A 27,168-nucleotide genomic window follows, 5' to 3' on the forward strand; every position below is an offset into this window, starting at 1 on the left:
GTCGGTTAAGCGTCCGACTTCAGCCAGGTCACGATCTCACGGTCCGTGAGTTCGAGCCCCGCGTCAGGCTCTGGGCTGATGGCTCGGAGCCTGGAGCCTGTTTCCGATTCTGTGTCTCCCTCTCTCTCTGCCCCTCCCCCGTTCATGCTCTGTCTCTCTCTGTCCCAAAAATAAAAATAAACGTTGAAAAAATAAAATAAGAATAAATAAATAAATTCTAAAAATTAAATAAAAAGTTAATCCTATTTTAATCACTATTTACTATTTGTTCACTGTTTTAATTTCACATATATATGTGTGTGTATATATATATATATATATATATATATATATATATATATGCATATCTCCATCCTTGATTGGCCAAAAAAACTAGGGACATTAATAATTCATAAATGCAGAATGTGGGGCACCTGGATGGCTCACTTGGTTAAGTGTCCAACTCTTGGTTTCAGTGCAGATCATGATCTCATGGCTTCATGGGTTCAAGCCTGTGTTGAGCTGTGTTGGCAGCAAGAAGCCTGCTTGGGGTTCTCTCTACCTCTCTCTCTACCCCTCCCTGCTTTTTTGTCGCTCTCAAAATAAATAAAATAAAAAAAAAAGAAAGAAAGCTTAAAAAAAAAAGAAAATTAAAAAATATGCAGAATCTATGTTGGGGTGCTTGGGTGGCTCAGTTGGTTAAGCCTCTGACTCTTGATTTTGGCTCAGGTCATGGTCTCATGATTTGTGGGATCAAACCCAAGTCAGGCTCTGCACTGACAGCATGGAGCCTGCTTGGGGTTCTCTCTCTCTCTGCCCCTCCCCCCACTTGCCTGCTCCGTCTCTCTCAAATAAACAAACAAACAAACATGTAAAACAAAATGCAGAATGTTATATAGTCATAATCTTTCAAAATAATTGGTTCATTGGGGTGCCTGGGTGGCTCAGTCAGTTAAGTGTCCAACTTTGGCTCAGGTCATGGTCTCATGGTTCGTGAGTTTGAGCCCCGTGTCAGGCTCTGTGCTGACAGCTCAGAGCCTGGAGTCTGCTTCAGTTTCTGTGTCTCCTTCTCTCTCTGCTCCTCTCCCACTCGTGCTCTCTTTCTCTCTCTCTCAAAAAATAAATAAACACTTTTAAAAAATTAAAAAAAAATAATTGGTTCATTAAGAAAAATGATCCTAACTGTCCTCAAAGGATTGAAGGCTGGATCATTGGATCAATGCTCTTTAAGGGCCTCTCTTTTCAAAGTACTATCTCCAAGTGGGGCAGGGCATAATCACCTGATGACGTCACCCAGTATAGGTGTGCCAGTTTTGTAATCCATCCTCTCTCAGGGCTTTAAACAGAGGTGATTTCACGGCATGGAAAACCTAACATCACATTTAGCATGATACTGCCTCCTTCACTCCTGCCCCAACAGCAAATAGGTGGATTGTAAATAAAATCACCCAGACTGAAGAGATCAATCTGTGATAGGTATGGATAAAGACAATGGGCTGGCCAATACCACCCAGCCAAGAAAAGTAACCCATGTCCATGGGTCTCAGGACTAAAAGGCACTGGGTTATGGGCAAGTTGCAAAATACGAAGCCCCAAAGCACCATGTTACCATGGAGTCTTGGCATAAGCATTTTCTTAAGGTAGTCTTGAGCATGTTAATTAACTTCACTGAGCCTCAGTTTATTTACAAAAAAAAAAAACCAACCCTGTCAGATCCTCTATAAGTGTAAGGTATCCTGACAACTCATTTACACATTTAACTGCTTCCTAGAAGTTTTCTAGGGGCACCTGGGTGCCTCAGTTGGTTAAGCGTCCAACTCTTGGATTCAGCTCAGCTCATGATCTCAGTATTGAGATTGAACCCTACCTCCTTAAGATTCTCTCTGCCCCTCTCCCTCTCGTGCTTTCTCTCTCTCTCTCTCAATAAAAAAAAAAGTTTTCTGAAGCAGAGTTTTCTAGAGTATGATCCTTAGAACACTAGTTTCATAGAATATTAAGACATGCTTCATGGGAAAAAACAAGTCAGGAGACAAATAAGTTTGGTACCTGCTGAGCTAAACCAAGTTAAACAGATCACTGGGAACTTCTCAGAACCTTTCATGTGCTAATGTGATTTCCAAGAAGTGGATGTAGCATATAGTTTTTGAGCCTTATTTAACAATGGACTCCTTCCTTCCTGGAATATCTAATAGGACTTACTAGTCTAAGAAAGACAGTTTGAGAGCCTATCTTTAAGACTGATGTGGGTGTGAAAGCCATGTAGCTTTCCTGAGGCTTGTTTTTCTCACCTGTAAAGTGAGGATAGTGATACTACTTACAGGGTTATAAAGCTGATGTGCGATGATACGCAAAAACCAGCACGTAGTAGGCTCAAAGCAAATGTTCTTCTCTAAAGGAAGAACACTAAAGAGACTGGAGCTTCCCCCCCACTTTTTTGTCCAAATTAGAGGAAAATTGTTCATAATAACCACTAGAAGAAAATTTTCTATGGTCTCTGCTGGAATTACCTATTGAAAACTACTTTTTGACCATCTCCAAGAGCAGGAACAGTAAAGAGTCCCTTACCTCTGAGAGCCAGGGGACGGGCTTATTCCACTTCAGGTAGCTGCTGTTAGCGCTCCCACCTCGCTCAGAGTCTTGGTCCTGGCAGAAGAGTGAAGAATGAATTTGGTGGGAATAGTAGGGCAAGAACGGGATTTGGGGCCCCTTGAAAGTGCGTAGGGGGAAACAGAGGGCCAAGAGACACAGTCTCTGTTCCTAGGAAGCTTATCAACATAAGGGACACTCCCATTTATTATTCACACTATATCTCTCAGAAATAGACTTCTTTGGTCTCCTAAGGTTCTTTTATTTTCTTGCATGTTCTGTCTTCCCATATGGAATAAAAAATTTCTAACTGGATCAGTCTCTTGAGGGCAGGAACTTACCTCTGTCTTCCTCTCCACACCCCCAGGACTCTGCCCAGGTCTGTCACTCATTTGTCCTAACAAGTAGAAGTCTGTTGGGGGTAACCCAGCCCTTCCCTACCCACTGTGCAGGTGCACGGTTTCAGTCTGGTACTGGTCCAGCCTTGGAGATCCATGTCTTTTCTAGGCTCAGAGGTCTAACCTTAGAATTCCAGACTGAATTAGACCACAGTTTCCCTAATTCCACCCAGAGCTACTCCTGCCTCCCTAAGGATTACTGCCCTGAGAAACACTATAGAAAAAATACTCCATTACACATCTGTCCCCTGGCCATTTGCAGCTGTATATGTCTACCTCACCATCTCTGACTCTTAGCAGTGAGTGTCTGGGACCATCACTAAGGCCCCAGCCTAGTCCTCATGCCAGTGAGTGGCAGGACATGCTGGTTCTGCCTTAAGCCCTCTGCCACTATTGGAGACAAAGGCCACATGCCTGGAGCGGTTCAATTCTGGGTATCTTGAGCCGGGAGAGGAAGGCTCTGAGGAGGGTAGGATGGACATCTCTACCCACCCAGCTAACACGATCCTGTGATGTGAGACTACAATTCCAGGAACTCCTCTCCTTGGCCTCTTATCACCAAAAAGTGGAGGTTTCCCTTAAGGCTATAAGGGCAGGGACAGCTGAGAACTCATGTTAATGTACTAGCGAAGAAAATGGGCTGCCCCACCACATACCTTGAAGCCCAGCCTCTGGGGATGATAAAACTGGAGATTTGGATCCACAGCTGGAATGTTCCTGTTGGCCAGAGCCTTGGCCAGTTCTCTCCAGCTGCCGTATCCTATGGAAGGGAACGAAGAGAGAAGCAAGGTCAACATAACTTGAAGACCTCATAGGTCTGTAAGATTTGGGGGAATAAAAGAGGTAAGCTTCTTCCCTTCTGCTGGTCCTCACACCTCTTCATGTGGTGGGCATGAAGTAGAGGCTGCGGCAGGGGATGGGGGTCAGGGGTCAGGAGATAGTTACAACCTTGGCCAAAGTCAATAGGGCAGAGGGAGAGGAAATGAGCTCCTATTGCATTAAAATTTGCTGTCTTCCATAATCAGAGAAGGAGCCAGGCCAGGTGAAAATGGAACACTGTCCATTTGTCCATGCAGTTTGTCCAGCGCTACAGGTTGCCTCTTCCCCAGTTGCCTCTTGAGGCCGATTTCTCCCAAAGGCCGCTGTGGGAAAATGGTTGTGAAAGGTAGTGGAAATACGCTTGCTCCTGCATGGGTTCCCTTTCTAGCTCAGTCCCTTTCTTTCCTCTAAGCCCAGGGAGACAGCAGTGCTGTCTAGTTGGTGGGGAGGCCCTCCCCCTGGCCCATCATTATCAATGAGCTGCTAGATGGAACCAGAGGTGGGAAGGCAGGAAAGGGTGGGCCAGGACTTGGTACATGTCAAACGAATTTATAAAATGCTCGAGAGAGAAGATTAGAGGCCTCACTACTCCTGTGTTTATCTGGAAGCTGATGTCTACACCCCGAAGAATCTGCAACGGGTTGGCTAACACACATCTGGGAAGGCTAAAAGCCAAACTGGGTGAGAATGAGGGGGAACAGGACACTTTTGGGGGTGCAAGCAAGGAGTCAAGGAGCAAAGAGCTGTGCTGAGGGAGAGGGTGTAGAAGAATCAGGGTTCATGACTATCAGACTCTGAATATGTGAAACCAAATCACTGCTGGCCATGAACCCAAATCATAGACTATTAAGAGCTAGCAGAGTCTTTCAAGATCCTCTGGTCATCATTTCAGATGAGGAAAATGGGACCCCAGCTGGTCAAATGACTTCTCTAGGCTCACTCACCAAATAGCAACAAGGCTAAGCCTCGAACTCAAGCGTTCAGATTCCCAGTGGGCTACTACTCTCTCTCTAACAGCTCTATCAAGATGCTCCCAGACACTGCAGTGGGTGCTGCACAAAAGAAGTTAGACTCACGGTCCCTGATCACTGGGAGCCAATAGCTGGCCCAAAGCAGAAGTGTCATAGGAACCCCTATGTGAGCACCAGTAGAGATACAGCAAACCAGACAGAGAGAAAAGAGCAGAGTCTATGAATGTGGCGCCGGCAGAAGGTGGACATCAACATTTTGCATAAGTGTTTATGTAATTGACTGTAGCAGGGAGATTGCGGTGGGTGGGGGGATGCTTTTCTTATAGTTATGTTTGGTGTGGCCCTTTGGGATCTTGTGAGATATGCCAGGTCTGATTACCTCCATTTTACAGATGGGGAAGAGCAGCTCAGAGCTTAAAGTCACAGAGTTAGTTTTTGTTTTTAATTAGTTAATTTTGAAGAAGACAGACACCGAGAGTTGGGAACCGGCAGAGAGAGAGAGAGAATCCCAAGCAGACTTTGTACTGTCAGTGCAGAGCCTAATGCGGGGCTCAAACCCACAAAACCATGAGATCATGACATGACCTTAACTAAAGTCAGACACTTAACTGACTGAGACACCTGGGAGGCCCCCAGAATTAGTTGTTTTGAAGCCAGGATCAGAACACAGAGCCTCCCTGTCTCAAAAGCCAGCATTTTCTCCTGTGGGCATTTTTGGCACAGACATTGAAAGAGTCCCAGGGGCAGAGGCCTCAGCTGGGGATCTGTGTCTCGGGGTTTCTGCACAGACATTAAACCTCTGCTCATGTTATGTTTATGGGGACTTCTGCAGGTTTATCCCTCTGCCATCAAGGTCTCTCCTGTTTCCATGGTTGGCCAGCTGGCAGTCAGGAACAGGTCAGACTAGTTCAGTGCAGGGGGATGTTCTGAGGAAGCAGGATTCTGGGGCCAGTGAAGTGAGGTGAGGCTATGGGAGGGAGGAAGAGAAAGAATGCTCCCAGACCTACACCCTAGATTTCTGGATGAGCTCAGGAGAGAGCTGTTTGTTCATCTGTTAATCCCAACTCAGACACAACTAATCTAAGAGCCCGATCCCTTGCCAAGCCCAAGGAGTGGCTGGCTGGTGGCTGGGGAGCTTCAGTGCCTGGGTGGGGAGTGAGTCACACTGTGGGGAGGGGTGGGCAGTCCTTGCTTCTGCCTTTGAATGATTGGGTCATCTCTTCCTTGACTTTGTTCTTAGAATGAAAAGCCATCTACCTCTGGACAAAGTTGTGAGGAAATACTAATAAAAACAGTACTTCCCCTAGTGATGTGAGTTACAGTATGTCTCAAATGCACATCCTTTCTCAGACTAGTTTTCAGTTCCAGAAAATTCTCTGACTCTTGGAAGTCACACCAAAGGTGAGACAACTTAACCTGAAATCAGTGAACTATCATTGTGGGTCTTCAGAATGCCCTGTCCTGGCATTTGCTGGGAAGCAATGAAGATTCCTTGACCAAATTTTGGACAGGCTCCTCTAGGCCCTCCTTTTGAGTAGGCCTCTTCCTTGGGCCCTGTCCTTGCTGGCCCAGTCCAGTGTTTAGGAAGAATCCTGTGAAGTCTTTTGTTGTTGTTTTTGAGAGAGAGAGAGAGAAAGAGAGGGTACACAAGAGCGGGGGAGGGGCAGAGAGACAGAGAGAATCCCAAGCAGGCTCCATGCCCAGCTCAGAGCTGAACTTGGGGCTCACTCTCATGACCGTGAGATCATGACCTGAGCCGAAATCGAGTCAGACGCTTAACCAACTGAGCCACCCAGGTGCCCCAAGAATCCCATTAAGTCTTTTTATCAGGAGTTCCCCCACCTTTGATATCTGATTATCCTTGATAACTGATCAATTCCTCATCTCCAATCCCTGGTATATAAGTTCTCAGCCTACCTTTAGCAAGAACCCCCCTACCCTGATGTCTCCCCCTTAGTAATTTTCCATCTCCTGCCGCCCTGACTCTGCATGCTGGCTATAAACCTCCCGCTGCCTTTGCTGTATTGGGAATTGAGTTCAGTTCTCTCCTGAGGTCTCTTTCCTATATCGTGATGTACTGAATAAAATCTGCCTTTATCACCTTTAGTGTCTGGCTCTGTGTCTCTGTAAAAGAAGGTAAGAGGTGGTTCTCTCAGTGAGCAAGGACAAATCCACTGTGGGAAAGGGGATGGATCAGTAAGGTTAAACCCAACCAGGCCCTGCCCCTGGTCACAGGTGTTGGGATGGCTTTGAGATACTTAGACATGGGGCAGTCAACAGCCCAAGCTTTAGTAAGCTCAGGAATAGAAAATTCCCTTTGCTGACTTCAGAGTATAGGAGAAAGAGAAGCAAGTCTTCGGGGTCAGACCCAATTGTCTATCTACTGCTTATAAATGGTGACTGACTGCTTGAGCAAGTAATCTGACACACTGTAAGTACTCAACAAGCATTCCTTCCTCAATGAGTTTGGGGTTTGGGACCTGGAGGTCAGATACAAGTTCAAGGCCCTGGACAATTTTGTAAGAGAAGCAAGCAGGCTGTGGGCCAGCAGGAACTCAGTGGCAGTCAACAACGGATAATACTGCATCTGTTTCCTGGGTATTACCTTCTGTTCCCCGCCCACTGCCCATCCTTCCCTCCATTAATATCCACCAAGGGCATAGCAGGCATTGGGCTGTGTGCTGGCCATTTGGCAATCCCTTTTCCCGTGCCTTTGCCTCTGTATTAACCCTGCTAGTGGATACCCAGGCATTGATTTGCCCCCTGGGGGGGGGGGGAACTTGGATCTAAAGAATGTGCTGATTTAACTATTGACACTTGTCACTTGCCTTCTGATAAGTGAACTCCTCCTGCTCCTGGCCAGACCTCTCCTCCCAGAGTGCCAGCTGCCAGGACCTGTTTCCCCTGCAGCAGGTGTCACATTTGTGCCAGGAGACAGACACCCCGATCTCAGGTGACAGATAAAGCACCACCATGGGCCTCACATTCTGCCCTCACAAAGCTGGGCTATCAAATTCACCATCAGCTGGAATTTTGCCAACATCCCTCTTCTATGCAATGTGAACTCTTCAAAGGCCTGAAGATGATCATGTTGGCTCTTTGAGAAAAATATGGGATACATATATCCCTTGCTGCTTTTTTCAAAGACTGTCACATATATTATTTCACTGCATCCTCACAGCCTCCCCATGGACTGCTGTCCTCTCCATTTTAGAGATGAAACAACAGAAACAGAGGTGAAGTCATCAGTCCATGGTCACACAGTGAATAAGATAATCCACCTTAAGGACTTAGTACTTGGAACATAATAAGCAATGAACAGGTTGCAGCCTATTATTTTACTACCCATCACGATGTTGCAGATCTGAAACTTGCATTCATTTCTCCTGACCTCTGGCCTCTCTTGGCAATATGTCATATGGTCAACAGGGACATTTACGCCAGGAAGAAAGGAAGTCCCTCGCTGCTCAGGCAGATTTTGGATAGATTTTGAAAGTCTAGCTGACAGGCCTTGCTCATGGATTGGATATGAGGTGAGGAATCAAGAATGACTTGAAGCTTTTGGACCTGGACAGTTAGAAGGCCGGAGTTGCTGTTTACTAAGATGGAGAGCGTCGGCTGGGTGTCAACAGGAGAGGCGGAGCTGAGAGTAAATGTCTAAAAGAGGCAGGGCCAATGGAAATAGGATTTCTGAAGCTCCATTTCCAGCTTTGGGCAGGGCTCCGCCGAAAAGGGCTAGCATGTTTGCTGAACTAAAACACTTTTTTTTGTTTATTTATTTTTGAGAGAGAGAGACAGAGTGTGAGTGGAGGAGGGTAGAGAGAGAGGGAGACACAGAATCCGAAGCAGGCTCCAGGCTCTGAGCTGTCAGCACAGAGCCCGACGCGGGGCTCGAATCCACAAACCGTGAGACCATACCTGAGCGAAGTCGGACGCTTAACCGACTGAGCCACTCAGGTGCCCCTAAAACACTTTTTTAAGAGGGGAAGACTGACCCCCCTCTAGGCCAGTGGGAAGGTGGGGCTGAAGGAAGAGCCAGGAGGGCTGGTCCCACAGGCTCCACCAGATGTAAAGGGCCCAAAGGTCCAGGGTGAGTGCAGCAACTTTGCTTACATGCCCAGCGTCTGTGCAGAGAAAAGGTGATGAAATCCAGAGAACAAGAGGTTGCCAAGGGAATAAGAGGTCATGACACCCAGGGCACAGTTCCATAAATGCCAGCAACCAGCACTGAGTCCTAGGACAAAAAAAGCAAGACTGTAGCTCTGACCTTGGAGTGCACTTGAGAGCCAGTCACATGTCCTCAGCAGAACAAAGCTGCTATGGCTAGAAGCCAGCAGGGCTTGGACCCTACCAGAAACTTGCAGTGGCACAATCAGGGATGAAACCAGGGACTGTCACCTGGGAGGCAGTCTCTAAGGCCAACACAAAGCTCCAGCGGCAGAGACAGAGCTGTGAGGCTTAATCTTTCCTTTCCAGCCCATGACACCATGATGCAAGAGAACTTATTATTAATGTAACCTTATCAGTCAACATTTGTGTGGGAGGCATATATACATATATATACTTATATTAAGTGAAATATAGAAAATTGCATTTAATACAAGCCTACAGGAAAACAAGGCTTAGAGGTTAAAAATCTTTCTGAAAGTCAAAGGTAGTGAAAGAGACCAGTATTTGAACTGAGGACAAAAGGCTGTGTCCTTAATTCCACTAGTCTCTATTGAATACACTTGAGAATTTCCATCCACCTCCACCACCATCATTATCACCTGGTGTCAGACACTCATTTAATCACCAAACTATCCCCTCCCTAATTATCTCTGCCTCACCACCCCCACCTGCCAAGCCCCGCTCCCCAGACTATTTCCTTTCTCTTTCTAACCTGGCCACTAACACCTCTCCATATAAGCCAAAGAAAAGCAAGAGGGAGTGTGGAGACCCAAATATCCCCAAACAGCTGAGAATTGGACATAGATGTATCTGTACATAAGCCTGCTCCCCTCTTCCTGTTTTCTGAGCTTCTTCCTTCCCAACATGAGGAAAAACAATCCAGCTTTGTGTCGGCAAGCAGGGGTTGGCCCAGAGGAAGATTACAAGTGGTTTGCTCAGTCTGTCTCAGTCTCCCTCACAGCACAGGTGTGTGGTGGGGCTGGGGAGGGGCAGGTAATGAGGAGAGGAGAGAGGTGGGGTCCCAGTGTCTCCCTAGCTCCTCTTTGGTGAACAGATAGATACAGGTAGGGCCTGATGAGCCTCTTCCCCCACTGCCCTGTACCCCCACTGCCAAGCTGCTGCTGCTTAGAGCCGAGCTCAGGAACCAGAACAGCCAGCTGCTCCCAAGCTTCCTGCCAAGCTAGCACCTGAGCTGCTGTAATGGTTTTGGCTGCTGGCAGGTCGAGGCTTGCCAGCAAGATGCAAGGGACTGTACCTACTGCCCTGTTGGGTGCCACCTAAAGTGGGGGGGCAAAAGAAGGCATCAGAGCTGTGCCAAATATGTACTTGTATATTTCAGCTCTGCTGCCAGTACTTCCTGTTCACTCAAACATCCAGATTCAAGCATAAAACTCTAAGGGGGTAGATGAGGAGAGGAGATAGAGAGGGCAAATGCCCTTTCTATTATGCTGCCGCTGCTCTGGGAATGTAGAGTCTGTCTGTACACAGCCCAGCCCGTAACTTTCCGTTCCCCAAGCTATGGGTTTGATCAGTAGAGGCCCCAGAAGGTTTGGCCAGGTCCCAAGGCACCTCTAGGATATCGTCATCATCATTATTACAAAACAAAAACAAAAACCCCCACAACATTTAAGCCCCCATTTGCTAGTCAGTGTCGACAGGACAATTACAGCCACAAACACATTTCTCTCCAGGAGGAATTTTGACTGAAGACCCTTGATGAAATGGGATGGTTTCAGGAAAACCTAGAGGTAACAGGGTCCAGGACTTCTAAGACTGGCCCAAGCCAACTTAAGAGGTGTTTTCACCCTCTGGTGTACCTACACAAGGGCCACTTAGGTAGTCTTAGGATCCCTCAGATCACGACAGAAGCCACTAGGCTTGTCATTTCCAGTCTTTCTGGATGAGGACACAGACAAGCTTCTGAACGTGGAGGAAAATGTGGGACAATCCTTTCCCTTCCTGGATTCTTTCTTTTCTTTCTTTCTTTCTTTCTTTCTTTCTTTCTTTCTTTCTTTCTTTCTTTCTAACCTTTCTTTTCAATTTATTTATTTTTTAAAATTTTGATGTTATATTGTTTTTTTAACTTTTTATTTTTTTTCTGATTCTGTACTTTATGTTTTTTATTTTATTTTTTATTTTTTAAAATTTACATCTAAATTAGCATATAGTACAACAATGATTTCCTTAGTGCCCCTTACCCATTTAGCCCATCCCCCTTCCCACAACCCCTCCCGTAACCCTCAGTTTGTTCTCCATATTTATGAGTCTCTTCTGTTTTGTCCCCCTCCCTGTTTTTATATTATTTTTGTTTCCCTTCCCTTATGGTCATCTGTTTTGTCTCTTAAAGTCCTCATATGAGTGAAGTCATATGATTTTTGTCTTGCTCTAATTTCATTTAGCATAATACCCTCCAGTTCCATCCACACAGTTGCAAATGGCAAGATTTCATTCTTTTTGATTGCCGAGTAATACTCCATTGTATATCTATATACCACATCTTCTTTATCCATTCATTCATTGATGGATATTTGGGCTCTTTCCATATTTTGGCTATTGTTGATAGTGCTGCTATAAACATGGGGGTGCATGTGTTCCTTCAAAACAGCACACCTGTATCCCGTGGATAAATGCCTAGTAGTACAATTGCTGAGTCATAGGGTAGTTCTATTTTTAGTTTTTTGAGGAACCTCCATACTGTTTTCCAGAGTGGCTGCACCAGCTTGCATTTCACAGAAGTTCGCGGTGCTCAAGAGTAAGCAATTAGCAGGCTGGGAAAGAGTGAATAAATGAGTCAGTGAACAAACAAATCACCAGGCATGTATTGAGCACTTGTTATATACTCAGAGCTCTGCTAACTACTGCAATACATAGAGAGGTACAAACTGAGGGGCACCTAGGTGGCTTGGTTGGTGGAGCGTGTGACTCTTGATCTTGGGGTTGTAAGTTTCAGCCCCATGATGGGTGTAGAGATTACTTAAAAATAAAATCTATAGGAGCACCTGGGTGGCTCAGTGGGATAAGCCTCTGATTCTTGATTTCAGCTCAAGTCGTGATCTCAGTTTGTGAGACTGAGCTCGGTGTTGAGCTCCACAATGACAGCACAAACCTGCTTTGGATTCTCTTTCTCTCTACCCCTCCCCTGCTCTCTCTCTAAATAAATAAATAAACTTTAAAAAAATTTTAATAAAATCTTTAGGGGCTGGGGAAAAAATAAATAAAATATTTTTTTAAAAAAGAGAGAAAAAAAAAAGAAAGGTACAAACTGAGACATGAGGACCAACATGTCTGTGGACTCGGTCTGTGTCCTGGCGCTCACACCTGTGTGCACAGGCAGGGCATGCACAAGCCAGTTTTGCTTTATGCAAACAGACCCACACTAGACAGCTAGGCTAACTAGATGTGAATGAGATGACGTTGCTTGATGATTTTCCAGACTTGTAGAAACCTCAGGCGAAACGCTCTGCAAACTATTCTGGGATAAGGGAAATGGCCGTCAGGGTCCCAAATAGTTCAAGAGAAGCAGAACAGGTATAGGAAAACCCCGGTTCTGTAAAAAGACAATGGAGTAGTTTCAGCAGAAATATCCCCACGATGCACCTGAAGATCTGATATTGCCTATGGAAGCCCCAACAGTGAGGACAACAGCCCAGGAGCTAGTCAAAAGGCCGAGCTCTTCCTTCTACTTCTTTTCAGGTGGGAGGGGGGAGCAGTAGAGGCCCAAGATCCCAGATCCCAAGATCTCTTTCCTGAATGGGTGGAGGTGGCCCCATCCCTACTTGAGGGGAGGGGTGGTTTCCGTAGTTAAAGGTCTTGGAGGACCTTCCGGCACACAGAAAGTGTTATAGAAAGAAAAAGTAGAAACCAGAAGGAAAAAAACAAAGCCTGGAAGAAAGGCTGGGAGGGAAGAAGAGCTTTGAAAAAGAGAAGAGCAAGCCCCATCCAGCCAGCTAATGAGACAAGAGGGGAGAAGTGGGAATATTTGATAATAATGATGTTAATTATGAAGATTGCTGCATAAATGCCAAAAGGGAGCTGGGAGGGGAATAACACTGTTTACAGAGCCCTCCTCCATGCCTTAACCCACTCCACCCACTGAACAGGTTAGTACACCCTGTGCATTTAACAGAGGATAACCACAATAGCTAACATCCATGCATTTGTTCAGGCCAGTCTGTGTGCTAAGCACTTGAAATGCATTATTTCACCTTCGTAACAATCCTTTGAGGTAGGTATTAATTATTCCCATTTTACAGATAAGAAGGTTGAGGCCGTGGGCAGTTAGGAGGCTCAGTGGGTCTGACTCTTGGTTTCGGCTCAGGTCATGATATCACAGTTTTCGTGAATTTGAGCCCCGCATCAGGCTCTGTGCTGGCAGCTTGGAGCCTGCTTGGGATTCTCTGTCTCCCTCTCTCTCTGCCCTTCCCCCACTTGCACTGTCTCTGTCTTTCTCAAATAAATAAATAAACCTAAAATAATAATAATAATAATAACACTCTTTTATGTACCTTGTTGAGCCCCTTCTCTTTTCTGCACCAGGCCTGAAAATGCATCAGATACATTATCTGATCTGAAGGGCTGCCAGCTGCTGGATTTGGGAGGGCTGATGAAGGTGACTTACTAAAGCCAAGCTGAGGTTGGTTGTAACCTGTTTGGGGGAAAAAGAGGCAAAGAATAGGACACAGAGGGCATGGGTGACGGTAACTCTGCTCTCCCAGAAAAGAATGTGGGGACCCTACTTTCCTCCTTTCCACAAAACATCATTGTCAAGGAACCTCACAGGTTAGACCGACCAACGGCAGAGGCCTGAATTGTGTGTTTGCCCCACCCCTGCGTCAGCTATTCATTCCCCCCACCCCCACCCCTCACCCCCCACCAACCCATCTAATGTTATATATCAGAGCTCTTTCACACTCTTGGTCTCGTTCTTACTTTTATCCCAACCCCGTGAGGCATCTCCATGTTGCTGAGGGGCCACAGAGACCACAGACAGATTAACAGATTTGTTTAATGTCAAACAGAAGCCAGTGCTAAGGCCAAGCTAGAGCTTAGGCCTCTGATTCTTGTTCAAGGCTGTGCATCACAGCACAGTGCTCATCTGTGGCTGCTTGGCATTCAGTGGCCTACAGGGAGCACTCTGACTGAGCCCAGTTGAGGAAAGGGCTGAAAATTAGCACTGTGCTGGCAGGAACTAGGTCTTGTTCGTTATTATACTCCCTCCGTATAAATCAGTTGAAATTAGCTGTTTCCCAGCTTCAGAGAGGGGTCACACTACCTGGGCCTGATTTTATATTCCCACTGTAGAGATCAGGCACTTGATGCCTGTGGAATGAACGAATGAATTAATGAATGAATGAATGAATGAATGACGAGGACTACAGGAGGGGCCTGGCCTGTTGATCATCACAGAACTAATTAGGTGTCTTCTGGCCACAACTCTGGACTAGGGCTGGAATGAACTGACAGACACTGGCCCTGATGTTCCAAGAAGCGAACCAGCCAAAGGCTGTCTCAACACCTGTGGGCACTCACAACGTCATATGTGTCAAGAACCCAAAGCTACCTCTAAGAAAGCTCTCTCCTAGGCCCTCTTTCTCTCTTTCAAAAATGTAATTTCCAAATCTCCATGTGTGTATGGTAAAACATAATTAACATAAAATTTACCATCTTAACCATGTTCCAGTGTATAGCTTAGGGGCATTAAGTGCATTCACATTGTTATGCAACCACCACCACCACCACTACCATCAACTCCAAAATTTTTTGCTCTTTCCAGACTGAAACTCTGTACCCCTTAAACACTAACTCCCCATTCCTCTCTCCCCCAAGTCTCTGGCAACCATCATTCTACTTTCTGTCTCTGTGAATTTGACTATGCTACATACCTCATGTAAGTGAATCATATATTTGGCCTTTTGTGTCTGGCTTACTTAGCATAATGTTTTCAAGGTTCATCCACGTTGCAACACATGACAGAATTTCCGGCCTTTTTATGGGTGAACCATATTCCATTGAATGTACAGACATTTTGTTTTTCCATTCATTTGTCAATGGACATTTGGGTTGTTTCCACCTTTTGGCTATTGTGACTAATACTGCAATGAAAATGGATGTACACATATCTGAGTCCCTGCCTTCTTTTCTTTTCATATGGCACTGTCTTTTATTTATTACTTATTTTTTTTAAACATTTATTCATTTTTGAGAGACAGAGTGTGAGTGGGGGAGGGGCAGAGAGAGAGAGAGAGAGAGAGAGAGAGAGAGAGAGAGAGAGAGACATAGAATCTGAAGCACGCTCTGGGCTGAGCTGTCAGTACAGAGCCTAACGCAGGGCTCAAACCCACCGACCGTGGAATCACGACCTGAGTTGAAGTCAGACGTTTAACTGACTGAGCCACCCAGGCACTCCAGGGCACTCTCTTTTAAACTGCTAAAACCTTTGTCCATTCTTCCAGAGACAGGCCAAGGGGGGGGGGGGGGGAGAGATGCTGAGAGGATACTGCTATCCTCTCAGTAGAAACATGGTGGCAAACTTCTTGTTTGACAGAGAATACAAGAAGTCTGGGGACAGTGAGTGGAAGGAGGAGGAAGGGTGGGTGGGTGGGTGGATGGAATCAGGTTGGAGCAATCCCAGCCAACAAGTTAGGCGCAAAAGCAGAACTTCTGAGTGGGCCCACAGTAGGGCCTTACCCAGCAACTGTCCTAGTTCACTTGCCTATGTGGAAATGGGCAATTTCAACACCTCCTGGATTCAGACAGAGGTTAAGTTCCCTGGTCTCCTAGAAACTCCAGTTCAGTACCAATGCTAATCCTCAATGAGATAGGTACAGAAACTTTGAGTAAGCAGTTAGAACCTTTTAGTGCAATCTGACATTGCTGGAACATCAATATAGGATAGTGAAGTCATCTCACTGAACATGGTATAGATCATTTTTGGGTGTTCTGAATGCTGCATCCTGGCAATATGTAGTATGACCACATCAGTCAGTGACAGACTGGGGACTAAAAACAAAAACTGGAAAAACTGGTCCTTCACTATACCTTGTTCTAGTTAGCATCATGGACCTGCCTATCTTCCTTCCTTCCCTCTCTTCTTTCCTAACTTAGGCCAAAATTAATTCTGGAAATGACTGGAGAATAGCTCACAGAATCAAAGAGAAAACTACACCACCAGCCCCCAGGAAGGCCAAGAACCAGGGTAGTGACTGGAATCTCAGTAACCAACCCATGACTGCTCCAAACAGTTCTCTGTGTCTCTGCTCAGAATTCAAATTCCCAGGAAAGAGAATCTGAGTGGTTTTAGCGTGGGCAGGGGTGTCGTGGTGGTGGAAGGGTGGGACGAAGGGGGCAGACTTATAATGGGGATTTTACAAACTTTCCATGTGAAAAGAGCTGAACTCTGAACAATTGACTATTATTCCTTTAAAAAAAATTTTTTTAAGTTGGCTCCATGCCCAACATGGGGCTTGAACTCACTACCCTGAGATCAAGAGCCGCATGCTCTATATGGATGGAGCCAACCAGACGCCTCTGTTATTCCTAAAACAAAAATGGAACTTGTCTGAGAGTCATTATATTTTTAAAGGAGGGGCACATAAAATGCAGATATAGCTGAAAGTATTAGAGACACAGACACATGGAGTTAGTTCCAATACTTAAGAGACTTTACAGAATATGTAAAAGATGGGAGAGTTGATTATTTAGAATATCCTCAGGAAAAGTTCCAGACTCATACAGAGAGACAATGTTGAAAACACATTTCTTGGAATGAGAGGTAAAGCAATCATTCGTCAGAGCCTTTGAAAGCAATACTCCATCAAATTCATTTTAACCTCAGTTTAAAAAAAAAGAGAGAATGAATGTAAGAAGTGTTATAGCGTGGGGAAGCTTATAAATCATCACTGCGAGCCCCAACATTCTACATTTTTTTTAAGTTTATTTATTTTGAGAGAAAGAGAGGGTGTGTGGGCTTGCAGGAGCAGGGGAGGGGGAGGAGCAGAGAGAGAGAGGAAAGACAGAGAGAGACGGAGGGGCAGAGAGAGACGGAGAGACAGAATCCCAAGCAGGCTCTGCACTGTCAGCACAGAGCCTGATGAAGGGCTCAAAGCCACAAACTGTGAGATCATGACCCGAGCTGAAATCAAGAATCGGACACTTAACCTACTGAGCCACCCAGGTGTCCCAACATTCTGCATTTTAGAGCATTGAAGGTTTGAAGACTGGGTTCACTGCCAGAGGTCACAAACCAAGCTAGAGACAGAACCAGGACTGGAACCCAGGTCTCCTCTCTTCTGGATCAGGAGTCTTCAGTTCAGACCACATAACTAACCTGCTAAAGTGTGAGACTGTCCCCAGGCTATGAACCTGATGAACGGACACACAAGCACTACTGGGTAGGGGAAGGAGGTGGAATGTAGCATTTTGTCATTTGGAATCCTAGGGACTGAGCATAGCCCCTCTTGTGGAAACAGGGTTGTGGTCTAAAGAGACAACCTGGGGAACAAGTTTCTCTGAGTATCTGAGAGCCTGCTAGTTTAGTTTGGGTCCAGGCTGTTCTAAATCTAGAATCTGATTGTATAAAGAAGGCTTTCTGAGCTCTTCGGAAGCAGAGGCTGTGTCACACCTTTGACCGTCCTGTAGGCACAGGCTTAAACATGGAAGATGTTCAATAAATGACTAATGGATTTCATTGAAATATCTTTTTTTTTTCCCTTGAGAGAGAGAGAGAGAGAGAGAGAGTGCACAAGTGGGGAAGGGACAGACAGAGAGAGGGAGAGAGAGAGAGACAGAATCCCAAGCAGGTTATCACCACCAGTGCAGAGCCTGATGCGGGGCTCAAACTCATGGACCATGAGATCATGACCTGAGCTAAAGTTGGACACTTAACCAACTGAGCCACCCAGGTGCCCCTTAATGAAATATTTTTTATTGTTTTTATTATATTTTGTTCTCTAATTACGAAAAATACTTAACCTAAATATGTAGATATAGCCACAAGCACATTAACTACTACTTTGCCATGCTATCTATTAACACTCTACATAGAAGGAAAAAATGCTCTTTTCTCTAGATTAACAACTACTTTTTAAAATAATGGAGGGGCGCCTAGATGGCTCAGTCAGTTGGGTGTCTGACTCTGGCTCAGGTTATGATATTGCAGTTTGTGAGTTTGAGCCCCATGTCAGGATCTGTGCTGACAGCTCAGAGCCTAGAGCCTGCTTCGGATTCTAGGTCTCCCTCTCTCTGCCCCTCACCCATTCACACTCTGTCTCTCTCTCTCTCTCAAAAGTAAATAAACATTAAAAAAAATTTTTTTTAAATAAATGGACAACAGGAGCCTGGGTGGCTCAGTCAGTTAAGTGTCCTATACTTGGTTTCAGCTCCGGTCATGATCTCATGGTTCATGAGATCGAGCCCCACATTGGGCTCTGTGCACTGACAGCAAGAAGCCTGCTTGGGATTGTCTCTCTCCCGCTTTCTCTGCCCCTCCTCCACTCGTGTATGTGCACTTGCGCACGTTCTCTCTCTCTCTCAAAATAAATAAACTTAAAAAATTAAAGTAAATGGACAAGTACAAGTATATTTGGGAATAGAAAGAAATTTAGACTTGGTAAAAAAAAAAAAAAAAGGCTAATTAGGAGCACCAATAGCTGAGTTGATATTTGTTTTCTACCTTCAAAATAAGAATCTGCTCCCTGGACTGCAGTGTAATTACTAAAATATATACTTTAGCTTAGACACTATTGGTCATAACACCATATGATCATACCATCAATACCATACAATCTCTACCAGTCTGCTAGTAACTTCACAAATGCAAGAAAACATTGAGTCTTAGGATGGCTGATTAAACTATTCAGTATACGGTTTTTATATCCCATGCAATCAAGGCACCAGCTCTATGTCTAAAGGTAAAAGTGTAATAAATAAGAAAGTGAACACTTGATTAAGTCGACTGGTTATTTGATGTGTCAGTGACCAAATTTCCTGAACCCTCAATCAGGCTATGTGGTGTAACCAAGGCAACAGAATATTTGAAACAGTTAATCTTTCCTGGAAGCTCAGGCCAAATAGTCACATTGTTTATTAGACACTAAATTATCAGTTTCACAGATCTCTATTGTCCTTAACCTCACCAACTTTGCTACATTCACTAGTGAAATGGCCAAACATGAGTAATCTATACAATGCTATCTAGCCCATTTGTAGCCAGATTAACAAGAGGGCTGGCTAAAGATGCACAGAGGATAAAAATTCATTCCAAGGACCTCTGTCTCACACCCTGCCTGCCTTCAGACCCTACTCCCCAACAATTTCTTCCACCACTCATTGCCTGAGCCAGCAGGCCAATCCAGGCCTACCACCATGTCTGGACAGAAGTGACTGCCCAAACCATACCTAGAAGTGGGGACAGAATCACTGCTAGGCCAAATATTTTGAAATCCCCCCCCCCACACACACACACACAGAGGACATATGGAGATGCGGGAGGAAGCCAAGAATTTGAAAGTGACCACCCTGGCAAATCAAAGAAAACTCACAGGGTAAACATTCCTAGAATTATCACGAGCACTACTGAAAGTTGAGTGAGCAGCTCAACTTACCCACTTTTTGCTGAGTAGACTGTGCTGAGAAGCAACAGTCACTCAACCTGAATTTGTGTGCCTGATTTGGCTCAAAGTCCCTCGATGAAAAAACAAATCAACAAGGTCTAGTGGGAACCAAAGAGGCACTCAAGGATAGCTAAAGAGACAGCTGATTAAAACTGCCCAGGAATTGGACAGTCTACTCCAATCCTTTACCAAATAAAGGAGAAAGTAACAGAGCACTTTGGAAAAGAAGCCAATGCTATAAGAAAGCTACAAAGATGAAAAGCAAGTGGGAGACTTATTACCACTGAGCCGCGTGCCGCTAACAGTTTAATATTTCAACCTTTCGGATCTGTGTGACTCTCATTTTACCTGTGTGATACCAAATGGTTTCAGGAACTTTCGCTTACTTGAAGTACTGGCCAAGACACGTGAGACACAGAGAACTTAGATTATTTTTTGGCTTCCTGAGCATAAACTTTGATATTTAATGACCTGTGATAGCAGTCAGTATCCCGGTAATACATAAAACCCTTGGGAATCTATTAACTGTTTAGCATTCCCAGGTCTTAGGGGAATATGTTTTCCATCTTTCAAAGAGTCTGTTGTAGAGTAAGATGCAAATATTCCCTTGAGTGGGCTGAGGCAAGAGCTAGGTTTCCCTGGAGTTCACCACCACACAAAAACAGATACAGGCTTTGCACAAAGACTGCACAGTCTGCTATTTATTTTGAATTGGCTTCTTGGATCAGTTTCTCAGAGTTGTGATGGGTGCACTAAATAGCTCATATTGGGAAGGAAGCTTTAAAAGAGACACCTGGGAGGGGCACCTGGGTGGCTCAGTCAGTTAAGCATCTGACTTCCACTCAGGTCACGAACTCCTGGTTCACGAGTTCCAGCCCCGCAACGGGCTGTTGTGCTGACAGCCCACAGCGTGCAGCCTGCTTTGGATTGTGTCTCCCTCTCTCTCTGTTCCTCCCCTGCTCACACTCTATCTCTCTCTCTCTCACACAAATAAAGATTAAAAAAAATTTTTTTTTTTTTAAAGAGAGACCTGGGAAATGAAAGAGGAAGCTGCATGAGAAGCCAGTTAACTAGATTTACTGAGCAGCTAGTATGCTGACATCGCTGCTTTGCCTGACTATGGGAGGGTGATCGAGTATTGCATTAATAACCATTTTCAGAGTTGGGGTGTCTGGGTGGCTCAGTTAAGCATCTGACTCTTGATTTCAGCTCAGGTCATGATCCTGTGGTTCATGAGATTTAGCTGGCAGTGTAAAGCCTGCTTGGGATTCTCTCCCTCTCTCTGCACCACCACCCACCCCTTGTGCCCTCTCTAAATAAATTAAAAATAACCATTTTCAAAGTCAGAACGATCTAGAACTGGATCCCAGCCCTGCCACCTTCTATCTGTGTGACCTTGGGCAAGTTCTTTAATCTCTCAGAGGCTCAGTTGTCTCATCTCCCTGCCCCCCATCATTCAGTTAGAAAGATTACTTCAGTGCATGAATGAATTAAACATTTGCTCCATGTAGATGGGGTAACAGATGGCAACTTTAGTATTTGTGGTACTCAGTAGTTATCGATGGACTAACTACTGACTCTGCCAGGCATTTTATATGGGTTCATTTCCAAGGGACAATAGCCTGTAAGGTATTACGTTCCCCATTCTCCTAATAATAAAACTGATGTTTAAAGAGTACATGAGGGGCGCCTGGGTGGCTCAGTCGGTTGAGTGTCTGACTCTGGCTCAGGTCATAATCTCATGGTTCGGGAGTTCGAGCCTCACATCAGGCTCACTGCTGTCAGCACAGAGCCCACTTAGGATCCTCTGTCCCCCCCTCTCTCTCTGCCCTTCCCCCACTTGCACTCTCTCTCTCTCAAATATCAATAAAACATTAAAAAAATATATTTAATAGTTTACATGATTTGCTCAAGATTCTGTAAATGGCTGGACTGGGATTCAAATTGGTTCTTTTTGGTTCCTTAGTCCACAGTCTTAGTCCCAGTTAATCCTCACTGCAACTCTACAAAAACGAATGTTATGGAGACCCATTTACAGTGAGGAAATGGAAACAAAGGAGCGAACCCAGGTCAGGAGCAAGGAGTCCCGGCCAACAGCACTGCCATCGCTGCTAATGCAGGCTGAGCAGGACTTTCACACACCCAGCCCTGTATCCCTCCTGCGCCTTTTCTGTGACACAACTCTGCTTGACACATGCAGGGTGGGTTTGGTAACATGACATGGTCCAAAATGAAGCACCAAATAAGGCTCCCAGAATTTAGAGAAGAGGACCCTGGCAGTCAGGTCCAGAGAGTGTTCTGGGAAGCAGGTGGAGTTGCTGGGTCTGGGAATGGAAGTAAGTCATTGCCCCTAGGAGACCTCGATTTTACAGGGCAACCTGGATTGTCTCCATTTGCCCTCTCCAAGCCCCACCCGGTTCCCTGACTGGAACCCAGCAGCTTTTTACTGTAATAAAAGTAGCATATGAACACCACCCTCCCTCAATATCACAGTACAGACATTTATGGAGCAGAAAGTTATGACCCCCAGTGCTCCCCACTCCCCTCCCTACAGGCCACCCCTCCATCCTTTTGCAAGATGCATTCTCATTTGCCCTACGTCCACACAGGGCAGAACTTACCTCAGGGCTCAGTCTGTGGACTACTTCTTTTTTTCTGTCTACATTCCCACCCTTGCTAATCTCCTCAGGTCCTTTTGAATACCATCTAAACTGGACCACACCTTAGCTTTAGCTCCGACCCTCCCTGAACTCTACATTTGTGTATATGATTTACTTCCTCCCATTCCCCACTTGGAGATCTGAGAGGCATTTCAAATTTAACAGGTCTTGACTTTTTCTGCCAAGCCTGCTCCTCCCTATGGTTCTCATCTTAGTGAATGGCATCTCCAGCCTTCCAACTGCCCAGGTCGGAAATCTGAACCATTCTCAATTCCTCTCCCCGTATCCCAATCAAACAGCAAACCTTCAAAAACAACCCCAAATCTGCCTACTTCTGACTCCTCTACTTGTACTGCCCCTGTCCTACCATCGGGTCTCGTCTAGTGTCTGAGCTCACACCCTCATACCCTACAGTCTAGAGCAGGAGTGACCCCACTAAAATGTTAAGTCAGGCCATGTCAATTCCCTGCTCAAAATCCTGCAGTGTCTTCCCAACTCACTCACATTATAATCCAAGATCCTTTGGATCACCTATGAGTAAAGTTTGCTGGGGACAGACCAAGTTCACACTGGTTGTCCTCGCAGTGTTCTTAACAGCACCCACTTTTCCTATCAAAAGTGTCCCAGTTTGGACAACAAATGACACAGCCACCTGGCTAAGGATGCCTTACAGATTAAATCCTTGCCCTGGTCTCATCTATCTCTTTACCACCATTCTGCTCCAAATGCTTGTCCCACATGCCAGGTACCTCAGGGTCTTTGCACTTCCTCTACCTGAAATACACTCCCTCAGGTATTTACATAGCCTGCTAGCTCTCTTCACTCCAGTCTCTGCTCAAATATCAGGCCTTCCTGATCATCCTACCTACAACAGATGCTGTGTACTCCAAGCCCATTAGTCTTTCTCTCTTACCCTGCATTATCTTTCTTAATAGCATTTACTACCACTTGACATATTATGCCTGCATATATATAAAATCTATCTTCTTCCCACATGTATTTTGTCTATTATGCCGAGCACAGGGTAGACACTTGTAGAATAAATGCTGTCACTGTTAATAGTATCCATATACTTTCACACAAAGGTTAAAAAGCACGACCTCTACAGGCAGATGCAATGGTATCTAGCTATGTAACCTTAATCTCTAAACCTTGGTTTCCTTCTCTAAAACAGTGATATTAGTAGGATTTACCTTATTGGGGTTATTCTAAAGATCAAAGGAGAATAGCATATCTCCTTAATAAATACTGGAGATAATAACGCTTAATCAATACTGGAGATAACAATACAAAGAGCGAATATATTTAGCACTATGTGTCTAAATAACACTATGTGTTAGCACATGTTAAACATTTTACCAATATTATCTCTCTTAATTCTTATAAACACCTTTTGAGATAGGTACCTTTTATCTTTTATCTCCCTTTTACAGATGAGGAAATTGAAATTCAGAGAGGTTAAGTAATTTGCCCAAGGACACATAGCTGAAAGTGGCAGAGCCAGGATCTGAACCCAAGGTCTCTGGTTCCGGTGTCCGTTACTATTCACTATTCTGCTTTGATTACAAACTTTATTGCAGAGTTCCTTTTGTTTCCTACAAATTCCAAGTGTTCACACAAATGAACTATAGAAGCATATTTTTTAAAAAGTATCTCATCTCCTTCTACCCCTTCCCACCATAACTAATGTTAACAGTTAAATAAACTTCCATATCTCTCTACTAGCTCACACACTAATAGAATTTATTAGTTTGTTTTAAAAAATAGGTTCTTGTATGGAAACCAATTTGACAATAAATTTCATATATTGGAAAAATTAAAAAAATTTAAAAAAATTTAAAAAAAATAAAAAATAGGTTCTTGTTACATACATATTACTCTGGAACTGCTCTTCTCACTGGTACCATGGACATTTCTCTGGGTCAAAACATAATTCATTTTTTTTTTTTAAACAGCTGCAAAAGTATTCCACAGTGTGGCTATAGCATAATTTAGCAAACTAGTTTCCTCCTGCTAGACATCCAACTGTTACCAAACAATGTTTTAAGCATGTATGGCTGCTCTGATTTCTACAGATCAAGTTCCAAAGTGAGATGGCAAAGTAAAGTGCATTTTTTTACATTTTTTAACGTTTATTTATTTGGGGGGGGGGGCAGAGAGAGAGAGAGAGGAAAATCTGAAGCAGGCTGCAGGCTCTGAACTGTCAGCACAGGGCCCAAAGTGGGGCTCGAACCCCTGAACCGCAAGATCGTGATCTGAGCTGAAGCTGGACACTTAACCGACTGAGCCACCCAGGCGCCCCAGTAATGTGCATTTTTAAAATGTCGGTAATTGAGTATTACTTTCTAAAAAGGTTTGAAAACAATTTCACATGGTCACCAATATTATTTAAAACTTTGTTTCCAAGCAACTTCATTAGCAACACAATTAATCTTTTAAAAATTTTGCCAATCTGATGGGCATGTACATTTTTAAATAATTTTTTTATGCTTATTTAGTTTTGAGAGAGAGACAGAGCGTGAGCGGGGGAGGGGCAGAGAGAGAGGGAGGCACAGAATCAGAAGCAGGTTCCAGGCTCTGAGCTGTCAGCACAGAGCCGGACGTGGGGCTGGAACTCACAAACCATGAGATCATGACCTGAGCCAAAGTCGGACCCTTAACCGACTGAGCCACCCAGGCACCCCTGTCTTTTTAAAACATAGATGGGCATATACTACACATCTTATCCTGTAACTTGCTTTTTTCCCCTCAACAATAATATCATGGACATCTCTTCAATAGTTTTAAAAGTATGCTGTTTACGTCTTATAATTCACCTCTGTGACCTGGAGCACATTTCTTTCCTCCCTGGAACAGTTGATCTTTAAATGAAATGGGGATGACAATGCTGACCTTCCTGAATTGGCAAGAGAAGGTAGAAATTATTTCAAAACAAATACAGAATCACTTCATACCCACCAGGAGAGCTATCATCAAAAAGACAGACAATAACAAGTGGCAAGGATGTGAAAGAAACTGGAACCCACTTACACTGATGGTGAGAATGTAAATAGCGTGACCTCTTTGGAAAGCGGTCTGGCAGTTCCTCAGAATGTTAAACATAGACTTAACCATATTTCTACCCCTTGGTGTATGCATAAGAGAAATGAAAATATCATAGCAGCATTATTCATAATAGTCAAAAAAGTGGAAACAACCCAAACATCCATCAGTTGATGAATGGATAAACAAAACGTAGTCTATTCACACTATGGAATCCTATTCAGCGATTTTAAAAACTGAAGTTCCAATACATGGGCGAGCCTCGAAAGCACTGTGCTAAGCAAAAGAAGCCAGACACAAACGGTCACATATTGTGTGATCCTATTTCTAGGAAATGTTCACCCTAGGCAAATCCACAGAGCAGATTAGAGATTGCCAATGCTGGGGGGGAGGGAAATAGAGAGTGACTGTTAAATGGGTCCTGGGTTCCTTTTGGGAATGATAAAAGAGTTCTAGATTAGAGGATGAGGACAGTTGCAAAACCACTGAGTTTTATACTTTAATGAATAACACCCTCAAGGCCTCAGACTTCTCCTTCTACCCCAATACCTGGGTCTCTCTAGTCTCCCTTTTCCCCCACAAGCATCTCCACCCCGTTTAATTATCTTGATCCCTAGAGAGCAGGCAACAGGTTTCTTTTCAAAGCTGCCTAGGTAGGGTTTGTAGCTAGCACTGCCCCTCCCTCGCAGACCCAACCCCCTGTTCTTTGTACCCAGATCGTTTACTTATTAAACCAATTAGATTAAATGACTCACGTTGCACCCTAGGGCAGGAGGCGGGATAAATGGCTCACAAAAGAGTCTGCCTTGCACTTGAAAGGGCCTGCTTATCTCTCTTTACCTGTCCCACCCTCTGCCCACCACCTAGGACCAGGCGGCTTTCCTGACTACTGGAAGAAACCTGAGGAGGATCAGGGGTGGTTGCTACCCCCCCATCTCTCACCTCCCCCAGCCCCCAGAAAGGCCACACCAAGCTCTCAAAGAGCTGACACAATAGTCCTCTCATTTCCATTGCTTACAAGGCCAGCAGGCAACCAGGTCAGCATCTGGGCAAATGTTTGCAGAGCTCCTGGTTCTTCAGAGACTTGCCAGGAGGGTATCTGGAGCCCTGCCCTTTGCTGCCTCGTCTCAGCCTCAAACGGTGGCGCCCCACTTTGGGTGCTCCATCCCTGCCCAAACTTGCTTGCGTTGAATGCCTTGGAGATGACATACAGCAAACTCCTGAAGTACCCTGGACCCCTCAGTCATCTTGGGTGAAAAGTCAGGGTAAGGGCCTGAAGTACCCTGGACTCCTCAGTCATCTTGGGTGAAAAATCCGGGTAAGGGCCTAAGCTATTTCCCCCAAGCTCTAAGATGTGTGAATTTTCAGTCCAACAAACAGATTAACTCTTTAGGTCCCTGAGGCAAACAAAGGTATGTTCCAACAAGGTGTCTTATCTTCAGAGAAGACTTGGGGACCTAGCAGATAAGGGAGGACTGACACATAAGTAGTCATTTTGCAGGTATCCTGCAGCAAGGGATGAAATAGGGCCGAGTATGAGTCTCGCCAGGAGTGTGGAGGAAAGGTTTCCTGGTGTCCTTTCCTCCCTGCTCTCACCACCCCACCCCCAGCGCCCCCTCTGCCCTGCACCCTCGGGCATTGGCGGGACACCCCAGCTATCCAGCCCGTCAAGGGCTTCTCTAGGCCACAGTTAGAACAATCCAGTTCTGCTCTCACACCTCCTTCCAAAACACCACTTAGGAGGCTTCCCTCCTGACAGCCTGGAATCCAGGCAAGAGGTGTGATTTGAGTCAGATCCTGTCCCAGAGTGGAACCACATCCTCTTGCCACCCCCCACCCAGGCATTTCCGCCTTTGTATATTTATAAGACTCTCTTAAAATAGGTCCCAGCAAACAGGAGCAGAGACCTGATTTGGGTCGATGAAATCAGCAT

At 45.0% G+C, this 27,168-nt stretch overlaps 1 protein-coding gene across 2 annotated transcripts in view; it reads right to left on the bottom strand.

The window, feature by feature from the left end:
• Window positions 1–27,168, bottom strand: part of B4GALNT3 (beta-1,4-N-acetyl-galactosaminyltransferase 3) — a 138,965-nt gene that overhangs the window by 61,690 nt on the left and 50,107 nt on the right. For both annotated transcript variants that reach the window (XM_023256641.2, XM_011283761.4), the window contains exons 2-3: window positions 3,620–3,723; window positions 2,545–2,622 (exon numbers count right to left, since the gene is read on the bottom strand). In XM_023256641.2, coding sequence (XP_023112409.2) covers window positions 2,545–2,622; window positions 3,620–3,723 — 182 coding nt within the window. The remainder of the gene's footprint in view (window positions 1–2,544; window positions 2,623–3,619; window positions 3,724–27,168) is intronic.

This window comes from Felis catus, chromosome B4 (genome assembly GCF_018350175.1).
Source record: "Felis catus isolate Fca126 chromosome B4, F.catus_Fca126_mat1.0, whole genome shotgun sequence".
Taxonomy (NCBI): Eukaryota; Metazoa; Chordata; class Mammalia; order Carnivora; family Felidae; genus Felis; species Felis catus.